The sequence below is a fragment of the Pituophis catenifer genome, unplaced genomic scaffold, assembly GCF_029215685.1.
Source record: "Pituophis catenifer annectens isolate HBS135680 unplaced genomic scaffold, rPitCat1.0.hap2 SCAF_1, whole genome shotgun sequence".
NCBI classification, from domain to species: Eukaryota; Metazoa; Chordata; class Lepidosauria; order Squamata; family Colubridae; genus Pituophis; species Pituophis catenifer.
The window spans coordinates 112,603,816-112,626,549 of record NW_027256881.1 but is presented as its reverse complement, the minus strand read 5'-3'; the positions used below and the strand labels follow the sequence as shown (position 1 = coordinate 112,626,549).

Here is a 22,734-nt window from a genome sequence, read left to right as displayed (position 1 = left end):
AAAAGACAGGCATATTTAAGAGGTAGCAGAGGCAAAAGGCACCTCATGTTGTATTTTCTTTAGAAAAAATCCTTAAAGACTCTAAGCCCCACCATTAGAAGAATTCGGCACTTCTGCCCTACTTCCAACTTGTGTGAAAGACTAATTTGGAAATCAGCTGACATCTTTGTAAAACTGGGATGTAAACCACCACTTTAGGGCCCAGAACCACTTGAGATTCCACCTAACCACCTACTTCTTGTTCTACACACTCAACAAATGCAGTTAGGGTGAGGCTACCAGATTTGTAATGTAAATATCCAGATTATCTCTACATGGTAGCACAGAGAGTGCTATGTATTTATTTTATTTTTATTTTATTTTGAATTTGTATACCGCCCTTCTCCCTGAGGACTCAGGGCGGTGAACAGCCAAGTAAAAACATCAAGTACAAATATTAAAATACAGTTAAAATATATATATATAAATTTGGCCCCATTAATTAAAAACGATAAACAAAACAATTAAAAACACTTAAAAAAATTAGGCCAGCCCGGCTTGCTGGAAAAGGAAGGTTTTAAGGGCACGGCGGAAGGCACTGAGGTCTTGGATTCTCCTTATCTCTGGAGGCAATTGATTCCAGAGGATAGGTGCCCCCACAGAGAAGGCCCTCCCCCTGGGGGTCACCAGCCTGCACTGTTTGGCTGATGGCACCCCGAGGAGGCCCTCTCTGTGGGAGCGCATGGGTCGATGGGAGGTCGTTGGTGGCAGCAGGCGGTCTCGAAGATAGCTAGGCCCTATGCCATGGAGCGCTTTAAAGGTGATAACCAACACCTTGAAGCGCACCCGGAAGACCACTGGGAGCCAGTGCAGCTCGCGCAGGAGCGGTGTTACATGGGAGCGCCATGCTGCTCCCGTCACTACCCGCGCTGCTGTGTTCTGGACCAGTTGGAGCCTCCAGGTGCTCCTCAAGGGGAGCCCCATGTAGAGAGCGTTGCAGTAGTCAAGGCGAGAGGTGACAAGGGCATGAGTGACTGTGCACAGGGAATCCCGATCAAGAAAGGGCCGCAACTGACGGATCAGGCGAACCTGACAAAAGGTCCCCCTGGTTACAGCCGTCAGATGTTCCTCCAAGGACAGCTGCGTATCCAGGAGGACTCCCAGATTGCGAGCCCTCTCAGTGGGGGCCAACGACTCGCCCCCAATAGTCAGTGATGGAGTCAACTGACTATATCGGGATGCTGGGAGCCACAGCCACTCAGTCTTGGAAGGGTTGAGCCTGAGCCTGTTCCTCCCCATCCAGATCCGCACAGCCTCCAGGCATTGGGACATCACTTCAAGGGCATCGTTGGGGTGGCCTGGGGTGGAGATGTACAGCTGGGTGTCATCAGCGTACTGGTGGTATCTCACCCCAAAGCCACGGATGATCTCGCCCAGCGGCTTCACATAAATGTTGAACAGGAGGGGCGAGAGGACCTACCCCTGAGGCACTCCACATATAAGAGGCCTTGAGGTCAACCTCTGCCCCCCTGCCAACACGAACTGCGACCGGTCAGAGAGAAAGGAGGAGAACCACCGTAATACGGTGCCCCCCATCCCCAACTCTTCCAACCGGTGCAGCATACCATGGTCGATGGTATCAAAAGCCGCTGAGAGGTCTAACAGGACCAGAACAGAGAAGCAACCCCTGTCCCGAGCCCTCCAGAGATCATCAACCAACGCGACCAATGCTGTTTCCGTGCTGTGTCCAGGCCTGAAACCCGACTGGAACGGATCTAGATAGGATGTTTCCTCCAAGAATTGTGGAAACTGTCGCGCGACCACACTCTCAACAACCTTCGCCAGGAAGCGAAGGTTGGAGACAGGACGATAGTTGGCCAATATTGCCGGATCTAGGGACGGCTTCTTGAGGAGAGGCCTCACCACCGCTTCTTTCAAGGCGGCGGGGAGGTGACCCTCACTCAATGAAGCATTGATAACACCCTGGAGCCAGCCTCATGTAACCTCCCGGGAGGCCAGTACCAACCAGGAGGGACACGGGTCCAGTAAACATGTGGCCGCACTAAGTCTCCCCAAAATCCTGTCCACATCATCGGGAGTCACATCATCAAACTCCTCCCAGGTAACATTCTCAAGACTATTCCTCGTCACCCTGCCCTGATCTACCCAGTCAGAGTCCAAATCCCCCCGGATCTGAGCAATTTTGTCATACAGGTATTGTCCGAAATCCTCCGCCCTGCCTTCCAAGGGATCCTCCCGCGCTCCCGGATGGAGCAGGGAGCGGGTTACCCTGAACAGGGCGGCCGGACGATTCCCTGATGATGCAATAGAGGCGGAAAAGTAGTTAAACTTTGCCGTCTTTATCGCCACTAGGTAGGTCTTAATATGCGACCTTACCAGTGTTTGGTCAGATTCAGCGAGACTGGCCCTCCAACCGCTCTCTAGGCGTCTTTTCCGGCGTTTCATCTCCCTCAGCTCCTCGGTGAACCAAGGAGCCGCAAGAGATCGATACCGGGTCAGAGGCCGCAAAGGCACGACTCGATCCAAGGCCCCACCAGCCGCCCGATCCCAGGCAGCTACCAGGTCCTCGGCCGAGTCGTGTGCCAGATCTTCAGGAATTGGCCCAAGCTCCGTCTGGAACCTATCAGGATCCATCAGGCGCCTGGGGCGGATCCATCTAATTGGGTCTGCCTCCCTGCGGCGGGGTGTAGTGGTTCGAAGGTCCAGACGAAGGAGTGAGTGATCTGACCATGACAAGGGTTTCATGTCTATATCCCCTATAATAAGACCACTCAACCACTGGCCAGAGATAAAAATCAGGTCCAGCGTGTGTCCCCCCCCTGTGAGTGGGGCCATGAACTAACTGGGTCAGGTCCATGGCCGTCATGGAAGCCATGAACTCCTGAGCCATCTCCGACGTTTCACCAACGGACGGCAGATTGAAATCACCCATGACCATAAGCCTGGATGTATCAACTGCCACCGTGGCTATCACGTCAAGTAGCTCGGGCAGGGCTGTTGCCATGCGGCAGGGAGCCAGGTACATAAGCAGCAAGCCCATCTGAACCCCATGACCCCATCTCACAAAGAGGGACTCACATCCGGCAATCTGTGGCACAGTGGTCTCCCTCGGACCCTTTTTGTGTCTTTTTGTTCCTCTGCCCAATGATGAATGGAATGTTGGTAGTCCAAGCGCAGGGTTCTAGTAGAAAAGCAGTATAGGAGGAAGGGAGGAAGGAACAAGTGAGGGGGGGAAATGCCACAACTTGTACTAACTACCTCCACCTCTACTTCTGATCCTGTACTGTACACTGAAGCAGCAAGATGCTCTAGAAATAGAGCCCTCTATACACCAGCCATAGAAATTTAATAAGTGTAGGTTATCTACAGTTAGATTCACATCTAAAACTGGTGGAAACCAAGGACCTGAGAATTATTAAGAGAAAGTCTAAGAATTTAGGCAGTTCCAAGCAGAATAGTATTTTGTAAAATAGGATGTTCAGCTGTGATAAATTCAATGTTTCCAGATATCGAGGAAGTCCTTTAGATACATATAACTCCTAGAGTTCCAATCAGTTATTATTATCATATCATTAACTCAAACTCCAAAAAGTAACTTCTGCTGGGCTGGGCTTTGTCCCATGTTGTATTGATGTAATTCAATTTTCTTGCAGTTAAGGGGGAAAAAAACCAGGGAATTTATAATTTGGCGCACATATAGTTACATAACAGTTCCATTCTGCAAAGCCTTCTATAACCTGACTTCCATTGAATTCTTCTACCCATTGTACTACTTTGCATGCACATGTAATACAATTTTTATAGACCTTAGATATGGTTTATAAGAACATTTGGGTAAATCCAAATGTATATAAAATGATATGAATTTATTTAACTGTCTAATATAGTCAACTTAGAAGTTTGTCTACCAAAGTCCCTAACCAAACGTAACTGCCTCCCAACTCTTCTCTAATGTTTGCTCTTTTATGCTCAAATGGAAAAGACAAGGAGATAACATTAAGATAAAGAAAATTGATATTCCAGGGAAGCAATTCTCGATGTCACAAATCAGTTTCCTTTCCCAACACTTTCAGCTGAAGTAATGGAGTATGGGGATGCAAAATGGAAAACTGCACCGCAGATTTTAAAGATTTTTCAACAAAAACTCCCTTTTTATAACCCTGTAATCCCTTAATTTGGGGTACAGTTGGGGTGACTGTATGGATCTGAGCGTTTACTGGCCAGATGCCCTTCCTAACACCATGTGGAGTTCACAACAGGTATTTTTTATTTGTGCCCTGATAAGAGAAGTATCTGTCACTGTCTAGGATTGAACTCTTAATCTCCCGAGTGGTAGGCGAGCATCTTAACCTCCAGGCCATCAAGATTCTTTAACAAACACCTCCTAAATTGCACCTAGCTAAGATATCCGACCCTTGCAAGCTACAATTCAATTGGATATAAAATGAGACAACCCTGAGGTTAACATTTTTCATTAAAAATCTCTCATTGAACCCCTTGCTCCTTCATTGCACATTTCATAAGCCACCACACACCTGCCGTGGCCCACACAAATTACCTGGAGCTTCTCAGCACTTACCGGATCAGCTAAGTAATCCATAGAGGGAAGGAAAACAGAACCCGATAGGATTTCTCTTATGAGTAAGGTGAATGTCCTAGAGAGAATAAAAGCCAATTTTATGCAGTCATATACCTTCTTCATAAGCTTTCATGAAGTTAGCATTCAAATTAAATTGGTGTAAAGAATCATTTAATGCACTGTTAAATAAATACATACATACACAATTTATCTTACATTTTTTTCACAGAAAACTGATCTGCACACACACACACCTTTTTCCTTTTGGTAGTCTTTATATATCCACCCACTTAATCTGACTTTGGGGCATACAAAAGAATGACAAGAAGTTAAAACCAATAAATTAAAAAATCCCCAACACCTGTCGCTAAAATCAAGCAGGCAATTCATAGCAAATGCATCTGAAATATACTGTAACTCCTAAAAATGGAGACTTTACTCATTTAGCCTTTGGGAGCAGGTGATCCTGTAAATAATAGGGTTCTATGCCACACACAGGGCATTTATTATAACAACAGCCAACTATAACTAGGCCAAATTGAAGCCTCTGTGCACTTGATCCCTGCCACTGGGTTGAAGGAACCAGAAAAATACAGTGTTTTAATGATATCCTCCATTAAATAACATGGCAATCTGAAGAACAATTACCCAGCCTCAACTTTTCATGTAACAATATACAATAGGGAAGGAAAACAAACTATAGACTGATATTCTCATCTCTGTATAGAACTGAACAATTTCTTGCCTGTGTGCCATTGTTTCTTCTTGACACTTGTAAACCTTGGAAATAATTTAATGTGCTGTCCTGGCATACATAGAGAGAAGCCGGATACACTGAAAGATATAGCTTGGCACTACATATGTGGTACTAACAAAGAAAAAACAGTTCCCGATTTATAATTTTCTTTCTTTCATTTCTCATGCTGCACATATGACTATTTGTGTCTGGGCAGGACCTCCTCAGAACGTGTTATATAGCTAAGAAAAACTTGTGGTGGGATCTCTGCCTCAAAATAATGTACATCTAGATATCGTTGTAGTAATTTCCTGGTGTTTCTTTGACAATCAAGGCAAGCCACGGGACTGAAAGGATAATAGTTGGAGTGAGGGTAGGTAATGTGAATCCACATAAAATTCTCACTTTTGTTCAGGTGACTGCAAAGCCAAGAGGTCAACACTGCTTTGCAAAAAACATAATCTTGAATAGCTAATCTCTACCACTTCTGAAGCTAAAAGCATTGGGGCCAAGCTGTTACTCTGTTAGTTGTTCAGCAGAACATGCTTTAGTGCAACAGACAATACAAAGTGTATTTATTTATATCCTGCCTTTTATTATTTTTACAAATAACTCAAAGCGGTGAACATATCCAATATACCTTCTTCCTACTTTCCCCACAACAACCACCCTGTAAGGTGGGTTGGCCTGAAACAGAGTGACTGGCTCAAGGTCACCCAGCCTAAGGTGGGACTAGAACTCATGGTCTCCTGCTTTCTAGCCGAGTGCCTTAACCACTAGACCAAACTGACTCCCAAGTTTAAAAATAGTTCAAAGAAAGTGCTCTAAATCTTTCATGAGCACCCTATGGCAACAGTCCAACTTTTTTAATGCTACCGCTTGGAGAGAGAAAAAGGATGATGCTGCCACTTTTAAGGACAGCCATCTCCCCAGAAAATAAGATTTCCTTAGTTTTCTCTTGGAGATTTCTTGAAAGAGGACAGGATAAAATTACAGAACTTTCAGCAACCAGAAAGATTTCCCCCTTTATTTATCTGCCAGCTTTTTGAGGTGGACACTCATAGCTCTCGTGCAAACTTGTGAGGAAGCTACTTCTTAATTGATAACAGAACTGTCCAGCTAGTTAGAATGTGAATCTCTCTCTCTCTCTCTGCTTCTAAACATACTATCACGGGATCCACCCATCAAAGTTAATTCAATGATTAAAGCAGTGGCACTGGGTTTTTTTTTTCTTTCAGAAAAACTGGTATCTGTTCTAGACAGTATAACTGGTTCTACAACCACTTTAGAGAAGGGACAAGTAAACAAGGTATCTAGAGAGGAGAAGAAAGTGCATTTTGAAGTATTCTAGTATAGAGTATTTTTTGGTATATAAAAATATGCATATATAATGCTGTGGTAGTAGAAGTCCTGTTCATAAACTAATAGGCTAGGTCAGTGATGGCTAACCTTTTTGCCGTCGCATGCCAAAAGTGGGGGGAGCGCGGGGGTGGTGGTGTCGTGTGCATGCCCACACCTGTAATTCATTGTGCCCTGCCCCCCTACGCATGCGCACACAATCTCCCAACGCTCCCTCCGCTTTTGGCACGTAATGGCCTGGTGGGCCCGGTAGACCTGATTTTCGTCCTCCCCAAGTTCCAGAGGCTTACTTGGAGCTTAGGGAGAGCAAAAACGCCCCCCCCCCCCGGCCCTCCGGAGGCCAGAAATGGCCTGTTTGCCAACTTCTGGTGGGACCTAGAAAGGCTCTGGAGCCCGGGGACAACAAAAAACGGGCCTTCCAGTTCCACTGGAAGTTGGCAAATGGGACGTTTCCGGCCTTGGGAGGGCCTCCGGGGGGTGGGGAAGGCCTGTTTTTCGCTCTCCCCAGGCTTCTAGAAAGCTTCTGGAGCCTAGGGAGAGCGAAAAACAGGCCTTCCCCACTCCCCCGGAGGCCCTCCCAAGGCCCTAAACAGCCTGTTTCCTGACTTCCGGTGGGCTCAGAAGGCCTGAAAATCAGCTGGCTGGTGCACGCATGCACACCAGAGCTGAGCTAGGGCAATGCTCGCATGCCCACCGATATGGCTCCACGTGCCACCTGTGGCATGCGTGCCATAGGTTCGCCATCACAGGGCTAGGTGATCCTCAAACTGGACGGTGGCATAATTGCAGAGTTAAAAATATTTCATTCCTGGCAAGTTACATAATAGAACTTCTTCAGGATCTCTCTGAGCTTGTGGTATTAAAAAAAGATATTGCTACGGTAGTTATCCCAGAGTGGTACTAGGAGACTATTCCAAACTGGGACTTGTACATTCACTTCTGCTGCAGCCATTCACTTAGAAAGGAAAGTTCTTGATTCTACTCAACTCAAGAGGCAAAAGTATGAGTGGGCATGCCTTTGAAGAGCAATGGCTATTTTTATGCCGTTCTCTCCATACTCTCCATTTTAATCTGGACACGTTAATTTTATTGGTGGGTATCTCTAGAAGCCTTGGCCAAAAAGATGTGGACTTCCTTATCTAATTCACTCCCAAAGACAGAACTCCACTCTCTCTCTCTCTAAAACTCTAGAATATTGCAGAGAGGCAAGTTCTTATACATGCCATTCATATACAACATGATTAAATAGTAAATACATGAACAGAAAACTCATGCACCCATCCATTTACTTCCATATCTGGTTTTGCAAATTCTAGGAAAGAAATATTCAAACCAATTCCAAAGGCCAGATTTTTCTAACAAACTATAAGTATTCAAAGGATCTGAGGAGCTTTGAGCCAGGTAAAATGTATTCATGTAAACCACAGGTCTGCCACCTGTTATTTTATTCAAGGTTATTTTTTTTATTAAAAAATATTGCCCTACCCCTTTTTGCAATGTGGGCCCTCAGAAGCCGTTTCAATACTGGTGTGGCCTTTTGTGAAATGGAGGTGGCATACCTGATGGTTGAAGACAATAGAAGATTTTCCTCCACTGATTGAAATTTAGCACAATCAGGCATTGACAAGACCAAATTCCTACCCTACACCAGGGGTCAGCAACCTGTGGCTCTGGAGCCGCATGTGGCTCTTTCACCCCTCTGCTGCAGCTCCGTCACTCAAAATATGTGTCACAACCGCCAATGTGCAACACCCGTCGGCACCCGATTTATTGAGCTTTTCAAGCCCCGATAGGCCAACCATGGATAAATCCAAGAAAAGTTTTAGAAGAAAACAGAATGTTTAATTCAATTATATATGCTAGTTTTGTGGCCGCTCAAGAAATAGTCAGGCACGGGAAGGGTTTTGTGGCTCCCGGTGTTTTCTTTTCTGTAGGAAACGGGTCCAAATGGCTCTTTGAGTGTTTAAGGTTGCAGACCCCTGCCCTACACTGATGGCTTTTCATGAACACTGAAAGAATCAACTATTCCAAGTTCATTTAACTGTTACAAATTAAGACTGGTAGAGTAATCTGCCCATACCAAGATTTTCTGACATGGTAGCTTTTCTATTTTACAAAAATAGGAAATTTAAACACACTGAATGTTAGAGCTTCATAATATAACATGTAGTATAATATACCCGCAATCTGTTGCCTTTGGAAGCAGAATATAGGAAAAAAGAAGTTCAGTAAGTTTTCTTAAATAATTGAGTTCGTCTCTTCTACTTCTCAAAGCCACATGGAGTGATGGTCCATATTCTTCTAAAGCTGCTTGCTGTAAATATTCTGTATTTTTTACTGTAGGAAAAATTAAATTCAGTAAAGTTCATATGAAAATTCATTTCTGACAATACTTAAAAGAATAAAAATAAAAGCAAATATAAGAGCAGAAAGGTCAATTTATTTCTAAATAAAAGGCATGCAATGTTTAATATTACCTTTTTTTCTAGCTTTAGCTATTACTTCTATATGCTTCATTGCTGCCTTTAGCATTTTTTTTGTTACAACAGTTGGAATATTCACCTAAAGAACAAACAGAAAGAGAAATTATTTGCTCTATTGCAACTAAAAAGGTAACTGCAAAATATATTTCATTCATATTATTCCTTTGCTCTCATGCTCTCCCTACAGCTTATAACACACCATCAAGATCTTGGAAAATTAGGGAATTATTTTGGAGTTATTTTGCAAATTTCATAAAAACATTCAGAAGAGATGAACAATTATCCCTTCATAATTCATAAAAACTCATCACTAATTTTCACTACTCTACTAAACTAACTTTCCCCAATATTTTTTGAAGAACTTCACAAGAATTAGATTAATATAAAACAATTATATTTACAAATGAGACAATTTCTTAAGTAGTTTTACTATGTCTATGCCTCAAAGCCATTAATTAAATACAATATTGATCCCATCACTGTGTATCTCACCTTGTAAATTCTGCGAAGTAACACAGATGCAAAAAATCGTAATGTTACTCTTAATTCATCCACAGGTGAGTCATCATCAGTTATCTCCCTACAAAATTTCAAAACAAAAATATAGCTCCATCTTAGTTTGGCTGCACTTTCGTTGGTTTAATTTTATCAAACAAGAATATTAATTTTTATTTTAGGTTTATATTAGTTTATGAATTTTTTCTTCGTATACATTTTATAATCTTTATATTATTTCCTATGTATCTTATCTGTAAATCAACAAGCCTTTGGTATTCCGAGTCTTATTTTCTTTTGACCCCCCAAATAAGGGCTTGGCCTTATTATCGGGGGATCTTATTATTTTGGGGGTGCGGGAGGTGGTAAGCGTGGGTCTGGATGTCCCATTGCTGCCGTCGCCTCCCCTCCCCATTCTTCACATTGGCCCCTGCCCTGACGTCTTCCGCCACCGCTGCTTCCTCATGGAGCAGGACTCTGAAAGGCTTGTGCCATTGCATGCACGAACTGCAGCACCGCCACGAGCTTCATCATACTGGTACAGCTGGCATCCTGCCACTCACGGCTGTGCCAGTATGTCAAACCTCGCGGCTGTGCTGCAGTCCCTGCATGCAATGGCACAAGCCTTGCAGAGTCCTGCTCTACGAGGTGGCGGAGGCAGCGCAACGAGTCTCACTAGTTTCTGGCAGGTGGGGCAGGGGAGAAGTGAGACGCATGATGTGGCTCCCCTTGCCGTCTTTACTCCCCCCCCGTTGGGCATGACAGGGCTCCTGCCCCTCACTTAGCCACCCACCCCCTTTAGGGTGTAATTTGGGGGTGGCAGGTGGGGCGGGCGAGAATCATCTCACTTCTCCCCCGCCCACCTGCTACCCTTCTCAATAAAGAGACGGTGGGGAAGAGAAGCAGCTAGGCTGCTGTTGCCATTGGGGTGGGACGGGACGTGTTGGGCCGCAAGATGCACGTCTTACCTTTCTAGCACCATCACGTTCCTCGCTGTTCTGTCCAGGGAGACACGTTGTAGAAAAAACTTTCTCACGAGTTCAGCCAAACTCCTTAAACTCATGAGAAAGTTTTTTCTACGTGTCTCCCTGGACAGAATGGCGAGGAACGCGACAGTGCTGGAAAGGTAAGATGCGTGTCCCGCTTCTCGCCCGCCCCACCTGCCATCCCCAAATTGCACCCAAAAAGGGGGCGGGTGGCTAAGTGAGGGGCAGGAGCCCTTTCATGCCCGGCGGGGGGAGTGGGGCGCGTAGTTGGGGGGGGGCTTATTTTGCGGGGGTGGCTTATATTATCACACGTCTTGAAAAGTCTGATTTGCCTTATTTTCATGACATGTCTTATTTTCGGGGAAACAAGGTAATCTTCTCATCATTCCTATCACCTATCTCCTCCCACTTTTGACTGTATGACTGTAACTTGTTGCTGTATCCTTAAGATTTATATTTATTGTTTCCTACTATGATTCGATTACTTATTTGTACCCTATGACTATCATTAAGTGTTGTACCTTGTGATTCTTGATGAATATATGTTTTCTTTTTTATGTACACTGAGAACATATGCACCAAAGACAAATTCCTTGTGTGTCCAATCACACTTGGCCAATAAAACATTCTATTCTATTTTATTCTATTTCCTCCTGCATTTCTCATGCAAGCCACATCCCTATTCGCCTTTTGCTGAAGCAAATTAGAGATCAGAACAGTAGCCAGCACTTTTCCTGCAGTAACTTCCTAAAGAGCAGCACTTTAATATTGTCGTTAAGTGAAGAATTCTGAGAAAGCCTTTGAAATGGTCTTCTAGCAGTTTTCCCAGTAAATTTTAATTTAACTTCTATTTTTTTTTTGTTGCAAAGTTTAAACTTGAAAACTGGAACAAATCTTACCATTTGTTATCGCTCCCACCCGTCACCGCTGCAGCTGCCCATCGCTGCTGCCTCCTATCGCTGCCTCTGCGTGCCCCATTTTCGGTCTCCACATGTCCCATTTTTTGCCCATTCCAGGTAGCGGGGATCACTGCCGCCGCCATCTATCCCCAACGCTTGGAATGGGCCAAAAATGAGACGCGTGGGAGCAGCGATGGGCAGCAAGGCAGTGACGGGCAAGGGCGATCTCTGCAGCCTGGAACAGCTTATAGGTGGTATTCCGGGAGGCCGATCCAATCACCAATCAGCTGCTTGTGCAAAATCAGGCTGTGCTGAAGCTGACCAGGCTGTTTGCTGCAAGGAGGTAAATTGCAAAGAGGTGGGCGGGGCTTCAGCAACATTTGCTGTATAAGACGCACAGACATTTCCACCCACTTTTCTGGGGGAGGAAAGTGTGTCTTATACACCGAAAAATACGGTAAGTGTCCTTATTCTGTCATAAATCATATTGGATGTCCTGGATTTTATCCCCAGAGAACCTAAATAAACCTGAAAGTAAGATAACAACATTGTCTTAGGGAGATCAGATGGAATTTCAAAGGCAAATTATATAAAAACCTTACCTGTACCAAGGATAAATAAAATTTTCTAGTACTAGTTCAAACATCTGCAAACAAGTAAAATAATTAAGATGTGTATAATAGCCAACAATAAACATAATAAATAAACATGCAAAAACACTAATATTTTTCACTCTGCGCTTTGTAATTCAAGTTGCTTGCTCATAATAAATGAGATAACCAAAGACATGGTATGCAACTGAAGGACATATTCAATAACATACATATAACTACAAAGGCTACCTGAATCTATGTTCATATCGGTAGTTATAGGTTCAAGAGTACAACTAGGTAAATTCTTGCATGCATCCAGATTAGCACTTGGATTTTCTAATGCTATGATGTTATCAGCAGTCAGAAAGGATTAACTATCCTACCAGGGTAGCAACTTAAAAATAATGAAAACTGTTGTTCATCTTGGGATTTAGAAAATATGACAGAAATGTTTATGTTTAAGCATTTTAAGAAGAATAGCAATTGATACCGCTACAATTAAAAAAGCCTTCTGGTTTAAAAAATGAGTTACAGGAGTTATCTATAACTGATGATGATAAACAATTACCTCTGATAAGGAAGTATCAACTTTAGAAGGAACTTTCAGGCCCAGCCATGGCTGATAATCTTCTAATAGAGATGCAGGTCTATAGAAACAACAAAAAAAATATTCCATTCATCCCCATTAAGATATGAAAATATAATTACCGCTACCCCCCTGAAATATTTTAACTCACCCATGTCTATTACATTTGATATCTTCACATATAGCACAACTGCCATTCTGGGAAGATTGTTCTTGCAATTTTAATTGCTAAAATGAAAACAGAAAAGAATTCATTCTTCAGAATATTAGTAAAATTACTATCCATTTCAAGGGGTTTTTTTTGGTAACAAAACTGATCAAGCTTTGTCAGTTGTGGAAGTGAGGGAATGCAATTACCGGTAGTCCTCGACTTACGACAGTTCGCTTAGTGACTGTTGGAAGTTACAATGGCACTGAAAAAAGCTTATGATCATTTTTCACACTTATGACCGTTGCAGCATCCTCATAGTCACGTGATTTACATTTGGATGTAATGTAGTGACCTTCTGAGAAGTAAAGTCAATGGGGAAACCAGGTTCACTTAACAACCGTGTTACTAATTTAAGAAGTGCAGGGATTAACTTAACAAATGTGACGAGAAAAGTTGTAAAATTAGGCAAAACTCACTTGACAAATTTCTCACTTAACAACAAACTTTTGGGCTCTATTGTGGTCGTAAGTTGAGGACTACCTGTACAGTATGGAAAAAATAGAAATTATTCCCCTGACATAAATACATCAGGTAGAAAGTTCAGTTAATTCACACATGGAAGCAATTCTCAAATGTATAGTTTGGATCCCACTTTCAAAACATTTCTCTTCTGCCTTTCCTTTCTCCCCACTAATCCTTATTAGCTATTACTGAAAGACTAACTTTCCCATCAAGCCAACCAAATCAGGGAAATAGGAATAGACTACCTAGTCTTACCTTGGATAATGCTGCAAGTGAAAACTTTGCAAGTTCCCTTCTTTTTAACACTAGAATCAGTTCTGGGTTTATTTATTTAAAGCAGCAGGAGTATCAAACCTTAGCTGAAAATACAGGTAGCCCTCAACTTACAACCATTCGTTTAGTGACAGTTTGAAGTTACAATGGCACTGAAAAAAGTGATGTATTTTTCACACTTATGCCTGTCGCAGCATCCCCATGATCACGTGTTTAAAATTCAGGTGCTTGGCAACTACTAGCATGTTATTTATGACAATTGCCGTGTCGCAGGAGCACGTGAGCACCTCTTGCGACCTTCTGAAAAGCAAAGTCAATGGGGAAGCCAGATTCCGTATTAACTTTACTGCAATTAATAACAATTAACAATTGTGGCAAGAAAGGTTTTCAAATAGGAAAAGACCCCCCCCCCTTAACAACTGTCTCGCTTAGCAACATAAATTTTGGGGTTCACCCAAAATTAGTCGTAAGTCAGGGATATCTATAAGTAGAAAAATACAAATTGCCTTAGAATCTCCCTCTTTCATTACAACTTCAAGTCACTTCTCCAGTATCATAAGCTTGCCAGCACTACTCTCATAACACCTACTTCTGAAGACTCTGGGCTTTTTTTTAATATGCATGTTTCATAGCATTTTTGTATGATCTACAGAAAGCAAAATAAGGATGAACAATGTCTTCCTAACCACGATTCTGAAATATTAGTTCAATACTAGGTAATATATTCAGTATTTATGCAGTGAACTCAACAAAATAATTCTTTTTATGTTATGAATACATCCTACCCAGTAAGTCAATAAAAATCTATCAAGTAATTTAATTGATTAAAGAACAGTCTTACAATCGATTTTCTGAGAATGGTAAAAGAATGAAAACTTTTTTTAAAATGCCATTAAACTTATGGGTGAAATGAAACTAACTTTATTAATCCACAATGGCAAAATGAATTTCCTGTTCCCAGTATAAATCTCTACATAAAGAATCCAAATTTGTCAACAACTAGGAAATGTTTCAAAACATAAGGGTGCAAAAGAAAAGTAGAATAATAAGTTTATTTAACACAAGCTTAACACAATAACAAGTTTATTGCTACAACTTTATTCTTCCTTTTAGATCAAGGATATATTTAATTTGCTTCACAGCAACTAAAAGTAATTAGCAATGAATAGATCTAAAATGCCAGCTTCTCGTGTAACATTTAAAAATGCTGAAGCCTGCAGGTAACACAAGCAATATTTCACTATTGTCCATAAAAAAATATAAAAAGTACACTGACAAAATTATACATTACCTTGGATTTTTGTTTTATTGTAAACAGAATATTTGGTAAGAGGGTATCTGGTCCTAAGTAACAATAGAATGTTACAAATCCCGCCACAAAAGACCAGAAGATCATTAAGATGTGACGATACCTCAAAAGTAAAGGGAAAAATTACAATCCAACAGCGCAAAATAACATAGCCCTGCTTCCAACTCTGGAATATTATATTCAATACCTACATGCCCGATGTATAATTACATACCTATCAAAACAGTCATCCTGCATGATATTTACTTCAGAAATAGCATACTCAGGCCCAATAGGCCAATTTACAGAATATTTTATTAATATTTTAAAAAAAAATGTTACTTTGTTGACCAGAGTCGCTCTGGATAGTGAGATGGGTGGCTTATAAATTTCGTAAGTGAATAAAAAATAGTGTAGTTAGGAATATGTAAATAACATATATCAAGAAAGGGAGGGAGGGAGGGAGGGAGGAAGATACCAACCAAAGCCCAACTTTATTTTTTAAAAAATATCTCCTCAGTGTAAGAGTTCCAAAATGGATATAAATACTTTATTAAATATGAATTTGTCTTGGGTTCAAAAAAAGCTGGCAATTTGATGCTTTAGTTTCATTTCAGCAATTTAAGGGGAAATCTCTTTACAATAACTAAAGAGCAACTATTGGGATCATCCTGCAGATGGAATCAGTTAAGTCCTTTGCACCTAGCCCTTACTCTTGATCCTTTCCCTTACTATTTCAGAATGGAAAAAATTCCAGATATACAAACCAACAATAAACCCTGGTTATACATCCCTATTTCTATAATTCCAAAGCAGTTGTTGCTCTAGCTTCAGAAAACAAAGCAATTTAAGACAAGGGAAAATGACAGGAAGCGCTCATTTGTTAACCAAGCTTTTTTGTGTGTGTGTGCTAATTCTGTAAACACAACTGCACTGTTTCACCTTGCCTTGGAGGCTATTATGTCTTGACAATTAAAATCAGAACAGCAGTTTACTTTAAAAAAAAAATTTTTTTAGCTATGCTTCCAAGAATCACAAATCTGATAGTATTCCTTAACCGGTCCTTTCCAGATTCTGACAATGTATTTGTTATCTGAATTTTGCTTTGCATACAGTATGACCATAGCTTATAAAATCTCCTCAGCCTGGCATTAACAGATGTGATAAACTATAACTCCTATTAAGTCTTCTAAAACATCTATACTGTAAATAAATATTAAAATTCACTAGTGGTGAAGGAGTTGATATCCATTGTTCTAACCAACTTCCTCAGATCTCTGAACAATTCACACCGTCCTTTCTTTCCTAAAGGGAAGTTTTGAAGGTGATCTCAAACCAGTCTTGTTTATATTGGAACAATTATAAATTCCTCCTTCACAACAAAATGTTCTTGTTTACAAGTGGATTATGTAGAGACACAAAAAGTGAAATTAGCTAGTCTCCTTTAGAAAGTTGGTAAGAAAAACAACCATACACGTTCATTTATGTTTATGCCTTCTACCTGCCTGAATCATGCTTAAAAGGAAGGGCATAAACATATGGTAAGAAATTAGCAAAGTTGGATAATTGACTGGGGTTGGTGAAACCAATGTGTGCTATGCTTGAGTTACACCTATAGTACTGTGAACTGAATGGCTGGGGGAAGGAAAAACAATCCATCAACTTCCCTATCTGTGTATCTGATCATATCAGCATCCAATCCTTACTTGGCCAGGAGTTCTAGATGGGTGAGCCAGAGCCCCGTGGGAATCACATTTAAAAAGAACAAAAAATAAGCAACCACACTTGCAACACTAAAGTAGGGCATTACCAAAACTGGTTCTGAGCTTTATCCATTTGCCAGAGCAAGTCCTACAGCTTACAGTTCCACAACATTCGATAACTCGGTGGTGGTGGTGGGAATAAAGCTTATAAAAGTAACACACATCTTTCTTTCTTCTCCAACCCAATGAAATTATTTCCTTGGAGGGGGAGCGGGGGCTGTGACACAAATCCACTTTTAGGAGATCGCAGCGCTACATACTTTGAGAACCTGATATGGTTACCGAGGAATCCCAATCATATCAAAAGGCTTTGCCTCTGTTTTTAGAAAGCATCACATCTTTCCCCTTCTTCATATCCTATCAAAAAGTGTCATTTCCCTTCTGGAGTTATATCCTCCTCCATCGCCCCGTAGGGAGAAGCTGCGCCAGCAGGCACATGTAACCAAGTCCAAAGCCATCTCGCTCATAGCGGCCAGCACCAGACCCGGACCCAGGCGGGCTTCTCTCCTTACCGGCTGAGTAGGAGCGTTGCCACACTGAACCCCAAAAGGATACAGCAAAACAAAGGGTACTGGCGGCAGGTCTCGCGCAGAACGTCCACCCGGCGCGCGCGCTGGCACAGCCTCTCCACGGCCGCGCGCGCCCACCTCATCCTGGAGGATGGGGGGAGACTGCGCCCCCGGCTTCAGCTTGACCCGAGGATCCCCAGGCGCTCCGTAGCACACTTGAAGGGACCGAAAGCCCCTGCCTTCCGGTTTCCAACACTCGAGCCCTTTGCATCACGTGGCGGAGGGCTAGACCAATAGCGTCGCTCCTCCAAGGCGGAAGATAATCCTCGCCGGCCCCTGAAGCCGTTCTTGCTTACTTTCCCACCCGGGTTCCCTTAGTTAGCCCCAATACACCGCTGCTTGAAAGGAGCGGAGTTCTTTCTTTTCTTTCGATTTCTTCTCGCGATCTCTCGAGTCGCAAAAGCTATCGACCAAACAAGAAGGGGCAGGATGAGGAGGCACTTCCGCCCTTACCGTGACTCTTTTGGTTGCCCTTTAGCCTGGAGGAAATAAAGCCCATTAAAATGGCGGCGTTGATCGTTGCCCAGATGCCCGGAACGCCGAATAACTCGCGTTCTATTGGATGGAAGCCTTGAAACTATATAAACGCGAAAGCACTGCCCCCCCCCCCCCCCAAATCACTTTTCTTCCCTCGAGATGCCTGGGCTTGATTGCAGCGTATCCTGCCCACAAATTCATAGCGGTAAAAGATGACAGAAAAGATGGTTTTTCAGCGGTGGCTGTAAACTTGGGGACCAGACGTCGTTGAATATAAATTCCAACATTCGTTTGCAGCTGGCAAATATTGAGGGACGCTGGGAATTATACCACTTCAGCAATCCCAAGAGTACAGTTCCCGTTCATCACTTCCGATGCAAAACCAGTTGGACACCAGATAAATTGTATGCACCTGCTCCCCTAATGCGATATACTCCTGTGTGGCTCCGCGAGGACGCTGAGCAAGCTTGGTTATTAATTAACGCTTGTTGATAAAGTGCTTATGTTTTTGCTGACCAATTCACATTGCTTGATTTTACTGAGTCGCTGTTCTAGATCAATTTAAAGCTAGCTACAAGCCTGTTTATTGGATGAACTCTGCTAAAAACGAGTCTGTTAAACCTTGCAAGCCCCTTATTCTTTCCTGGCTATACTGGGAGGAGACAGCTGCTGTATTTTAAGGCAATTTTATCATACACATCCCAGGGCTCTTCCCCCCAATGATATATATTATATTCTATAAACCTCTCAGCTGACCTAAGTAGAAATAATATAATCGGACTTTCAAAAGTATTTCCAAGTCCATATCTATATTTTTAAAACCATGAACAATTTGGGTTTGAAATATTTAAAGGAATATTTAAAATATTTTCTTGGCCCTAGTGGAAATTTTTGGACATTTCTGTCATGCCCCTTATCCAATGAAATTAGATTCATGAGAACAGGAAACCCAGCCTTCTCTATGGGGAACTCCATTTATGGAAAGTCTTTAGTTATTAATGCTAAAAGTGTAACACTCCTCCTTTGAGGTATTAAAACGTATTTGAAACTTTTTGTATTTTAAAGTTTTAAGTAACTGCTTATATTGAAAGATGGTTTTATGTCACATACTTATGCTGGGATGTTTTCTTTTAATAATGTTGTCATCCATAATAGTAACTATTATTCTGCAAATCAAAATTCATATAAAATTTACTCACAGGAAAAATAGCTTCTTTGATAAACCTAATTTGGCTTGCTATGTATGCAGTGTGACCTAGATAATTAAGTATAAGTTTTAAAAAATCTTTTTAAGCTTTTGCTTTATAGCATGAACAAAAAGCATAGTACTCACTATCACGCCATATTCCCAATCTAACCCATGATGTGGGAAGTTTAAAACCAAAACTAATTTAAAGTACTGTAGTTTCTTTATCTTTAGACATTTTTCTTTCAGAAAATTCATTAGGTTATTTTAACAAAGCATATACATTTTGTACTTTAGCTTACAATGAAATGGTCAATATCCAACAAAAATTAAAAGTAGTTTCAGAATTAAACTACTAAATATACTGCTCAAAAAAATAAAGGGAACACAAGCAGAAGACATCCGAGATCTGAATGAATGAAATAGCCTTATTAAATACTTTGTTCTTTACATATAGTAGTTTATACACTGCTCAAACAACTAAAGGGAACACAAAACTAATGTATGTAGCGAACAAAGTATTTAATAAGGCTATTTCATTCAGATCTTGGATGTCTTCTGCTTGTGTTCTTTATTTTTTTGAGCAGTGTATAAATGCAAACTATACAAAATGGGCACCCCCAAATAGCAAATATGAGTTTCATTTGAATAGTCTTAAAAACTAATGCAAGTCTGGTTATTCTTAACACAACCATCCAAATGTCTGTACATGTACTTTTCTCATATACCGTGTCCCAGCCAGTAGTCCCACTACAAATAAGTGCTTTGGTACTGGCATAGAATTCATGATTCTGTTTGGTGTACAGTGGATTATTAAAGCAGTTACATTCTGCGTTCAAGATAGAGTCTCGTATATTAATATTCTGTGAATGGTTTTTCTATTCCTAGGCTAACCTATATAGATCACATTTAGAAACCGCCAATCTCCCTTATAGAACATTTCTGGGTGGTGTAAATGTAGGCATAAAAACACAAAAGCTATATATAATTAGCATGTTTTATGTCTCCACAATTATGTGCTCCTCTGTTGGCAGCACAGCCAGGCCTACAGACCTTTCCAAAAGGCCAGGAAAGGGAGCTCACCTTGCTTCTGGGGGGAGAACATTTCAAAGGGCAACTTGCATCATTTTCCCCCAATCTCTGTATCTGTGAATTCATGAACATTTGCAAATTGAATGTGAGTTAGTGTGCTAGGCAGAATACTGTCAAATTTTCCTTCTTCCAGTCTTTTGTATGCAGATGGGATAAAATGGAATTCCTTCCATTTAAGAATTTTATCTCACCTGTTTTAACTCACATATACTGAAATGTTATTACCTACTTACCTGCATTGTTTGTGCACTTCTTCAGAATAGCAGACAATCATACTAACATATCCCTATTCTAGAAGGATGTGTGAATATTAGAATTAAATATGTATGACATTGTTTAACTTTATGTTTCTAAGTGTTTCCACGCATGTACTATTCCTAGAATTCCAAGTCTTTTTTTGGGGGAAGCAGTATACACTTCATACAACATCTTGAAATTTTGTTCTAAAAAGTATTAAGGTGTAATTTTTTTTCACTGGAATACTGTGGCATAACACAACTATAGTACATACAATGTCATAGGTTTGTTTCTTTTGCAGCAATTAAATCCAACCAAATTCATTGCTTGATTAAATGTAGCCTCCAGTTAGTCATTCATATTTAACTTATAAGCAAATACTGATTCTAATCTCAAAAGTACAATCTTAAGCAATTTACAACTATTTCATTTTTAAGGAATATCCTTTTTTGGAATCATCATTTGAGTTTAATTTCCAATGTGTGATTTTTTTTCACCTTTTACTGTAATAAAGTATGCTTAACATCACCCCTCCTATTTACTTCATAGAATGTAATTTTCTACCAAGGACTACAAAAATATATGCATACTTTTTTACAGTTTTCTTTAAAAGTCATCTTGTATACCAAAGGGCAGAGAATTTCAGCATACCTTTACGTAGCTGACATTTCTCAGTTAATGATTTCTTGTCAGAATATTCTATAAGGACTGTCTTAAATTGTGTTTAATTTTTGATGATCATGCCAATACATAGCAAACTATTCAAATAGTTGCAATTGCCTTCTTTCAGGATTTTTTAAGCTCCCACATCTAGTTTATAAACCCTGGGATTTCCAGATTTTTTTTTCTATTTCAGCCAAGCTCAGTTATATACTATCTGTGATATAAGAGTATTTGTTAGAGTATAAACAATCAGTTAGTTTACTCACCACTTCTTATATTCACTAATGTTTGCAAACATAGTTGCTTATTAAGTTCACTTTAGTTCAGCTATATGCTGTGTAATATAGACTGTAAAGTCTAGAATAATTGCTTTAAACATGGCTTCCAAGAAATACTATTTTTCATTAAAATAGACTAGTTCCAATCCTTGGGCTTCTATAAGCTGCAAAAGTAACTTGTATAAGCTACTCAATTCTGGAACACAAATACCTTCATTAATTTATAAACTAACACAGAATTATATACCTCCAGCATTCTTGTTGTAATACAATAGTAAATCTGTCTTAATATGACATCAGGATGTGTGATATTTCATAAGCATCATATCCTGATAACTTCAATAAATGTTGATGTGATCTACAACATTGACATCCGTCATGATCAATTCAGTGTTATCTAAAATCATATATCTATATATCCATTAGTGAAATCTCATTTCCTTTACATATTCAACTTTAAAATTTTCAAAATTAACATTTTCTCTTAAAAGATCAATTTTTCCACAATACAAGTTTCCACATGCATTTACGGTAGCTTTATCATTATACTGTTAAAAAAACTGCACCAATGTCAGAACAGTGCAAATAATGTTTAATTGTAAAAGTCAGAATGGCTTGAATTCATAATTATTCGAGAACACTGTCAAGATTCTGTTACTTATTACTCACCATTGCTTACAAACTCTACAGATAAGTCAATTTCAGTCCATTTTGACATGTATCCTATAGCCCACCTTCTCTTGCGGACATGTGATTAAAATTTCAGCTTCCATATTATTATAAATTTTCATTTTTCATCTGCATCAATATTTGTTCTGAATAAATAATCATTTATCCCTCCCCAGTCAAAATCAGTTACACTTGAAAACTTTTAAGAAGTTTGTTTTTCAGCAATGGGAGGGATTGGGAAGATCCAAGTTAAGATGGTATTCCCACTTTCTAAAATTCCTATAAAGAATCAGGTCAGATTTGGCATGAACACCTTGACAGTGCTCTTCATTAAACCATGACAGTAAAGATGCCAGTTGGCACTACAACCTCATTGAAGGGAGCATTTCAACCTCCTTGGCACTGGGATTGCCAATACCAAGGATTACAATGAAATCAAAATTTAAGGCTACATTTAGCAAACCTAAATTCCATAAACCTCATCCTATCAAGTTTAAGATTTTAGAAGCTGATGCAACACTCATATTTCTTATTCAAATATGGAAAGTAGAACTTTACCATGGGCAGCATATGAAATTGTGGCAATAGGTGTTTCATTAAGCAATGACTTTTTATCATCAGCCACTTAGCTTTTCTCTTAACTAGCAAGGCACATTTACATATTCCCATGAATACTTGACAAATTTTAAATTACACTTTATGTCCCAGCTATCCCAGTAATTGACATACAATATACTAAAATGGTTTATTAATATAACAAAAATTCAATTAATGTGAGAGACAGACTACTGGAAATGACTATTCTAAAAAATGTAAATACAAGTAAACATACTGAAATGTGTGCGCACGA

General features: G+C 40.5%; 2 protein-coding genes across 7 annotated transcripts in view; both read right to left on the bottom strand.

Annotated features, from left to right (window-relative positions):
* SNX14 (sorting nexin 14) overlaps positions 1–17,666 on the bottom strand; it is a 47,561-nt gene extending 29,895 nt beyond the window's left edge. For both annotated transcript variants that reach the window (XM_070954172.1, XM_070954179.1), the window contains exons 1-9: positions 17,226–17,666; positions 14,954–15,074; positions 12,868–12,944; positions 12,699–12,777; positions 12,140–12,183; positions 9,650–9,737; positions 9,152–9,236; positions 8,855–9,011; positions 4,580–4,655 (exon numbers count right to left, since the gene is read on the bottom strand). In XM_070954172.1, the coding sequence (XP_070810273.1) occupies positions 4,580–4,655; positions 8,855–9,011; positions 9,152–9,236; positions 9,650–9,737; positions 12,140–12,183; positions 12,699–12,777; positions 12,868–12,944; positions 14,954–15,074; positions 17,226–17,365 (867 nt within the window). In that variant the 5' untranslated portion in view covers positions 17,366–17,666. The remainder of the gene's footprint in view (positions 1–4,579; positions 4,656–8,854; positions 9,012–9,151; positions 9,237–9,649; positions 9,738–12,139; positions 12,184–12,698; positions 12,778–12,867; positions 12,945–14,953; positions 15,075–17,225) is intronic.
* A 4,070-nt stretch (positions 17,667–21,736) lies between these two features.
* The window catches only part of SYNCRIP (synaptotagmin binding cytoplasmic RNA interacting protein), a 21,506-nt gene continuing 20,508 nt past the window's right edge, over positions 21,737–22,734 (bottom strand). For all 5 annotated transcript variants that reach the window (XM_070932867.1, XM_070932868.1, XM_070932869.1 and 2 more), the window contains exon 11: positions 21,737–22,734. This exon is cut by the window's right edge. The gene's annotated coding sequence lies outside the window, so the exon portion shown is untranslated.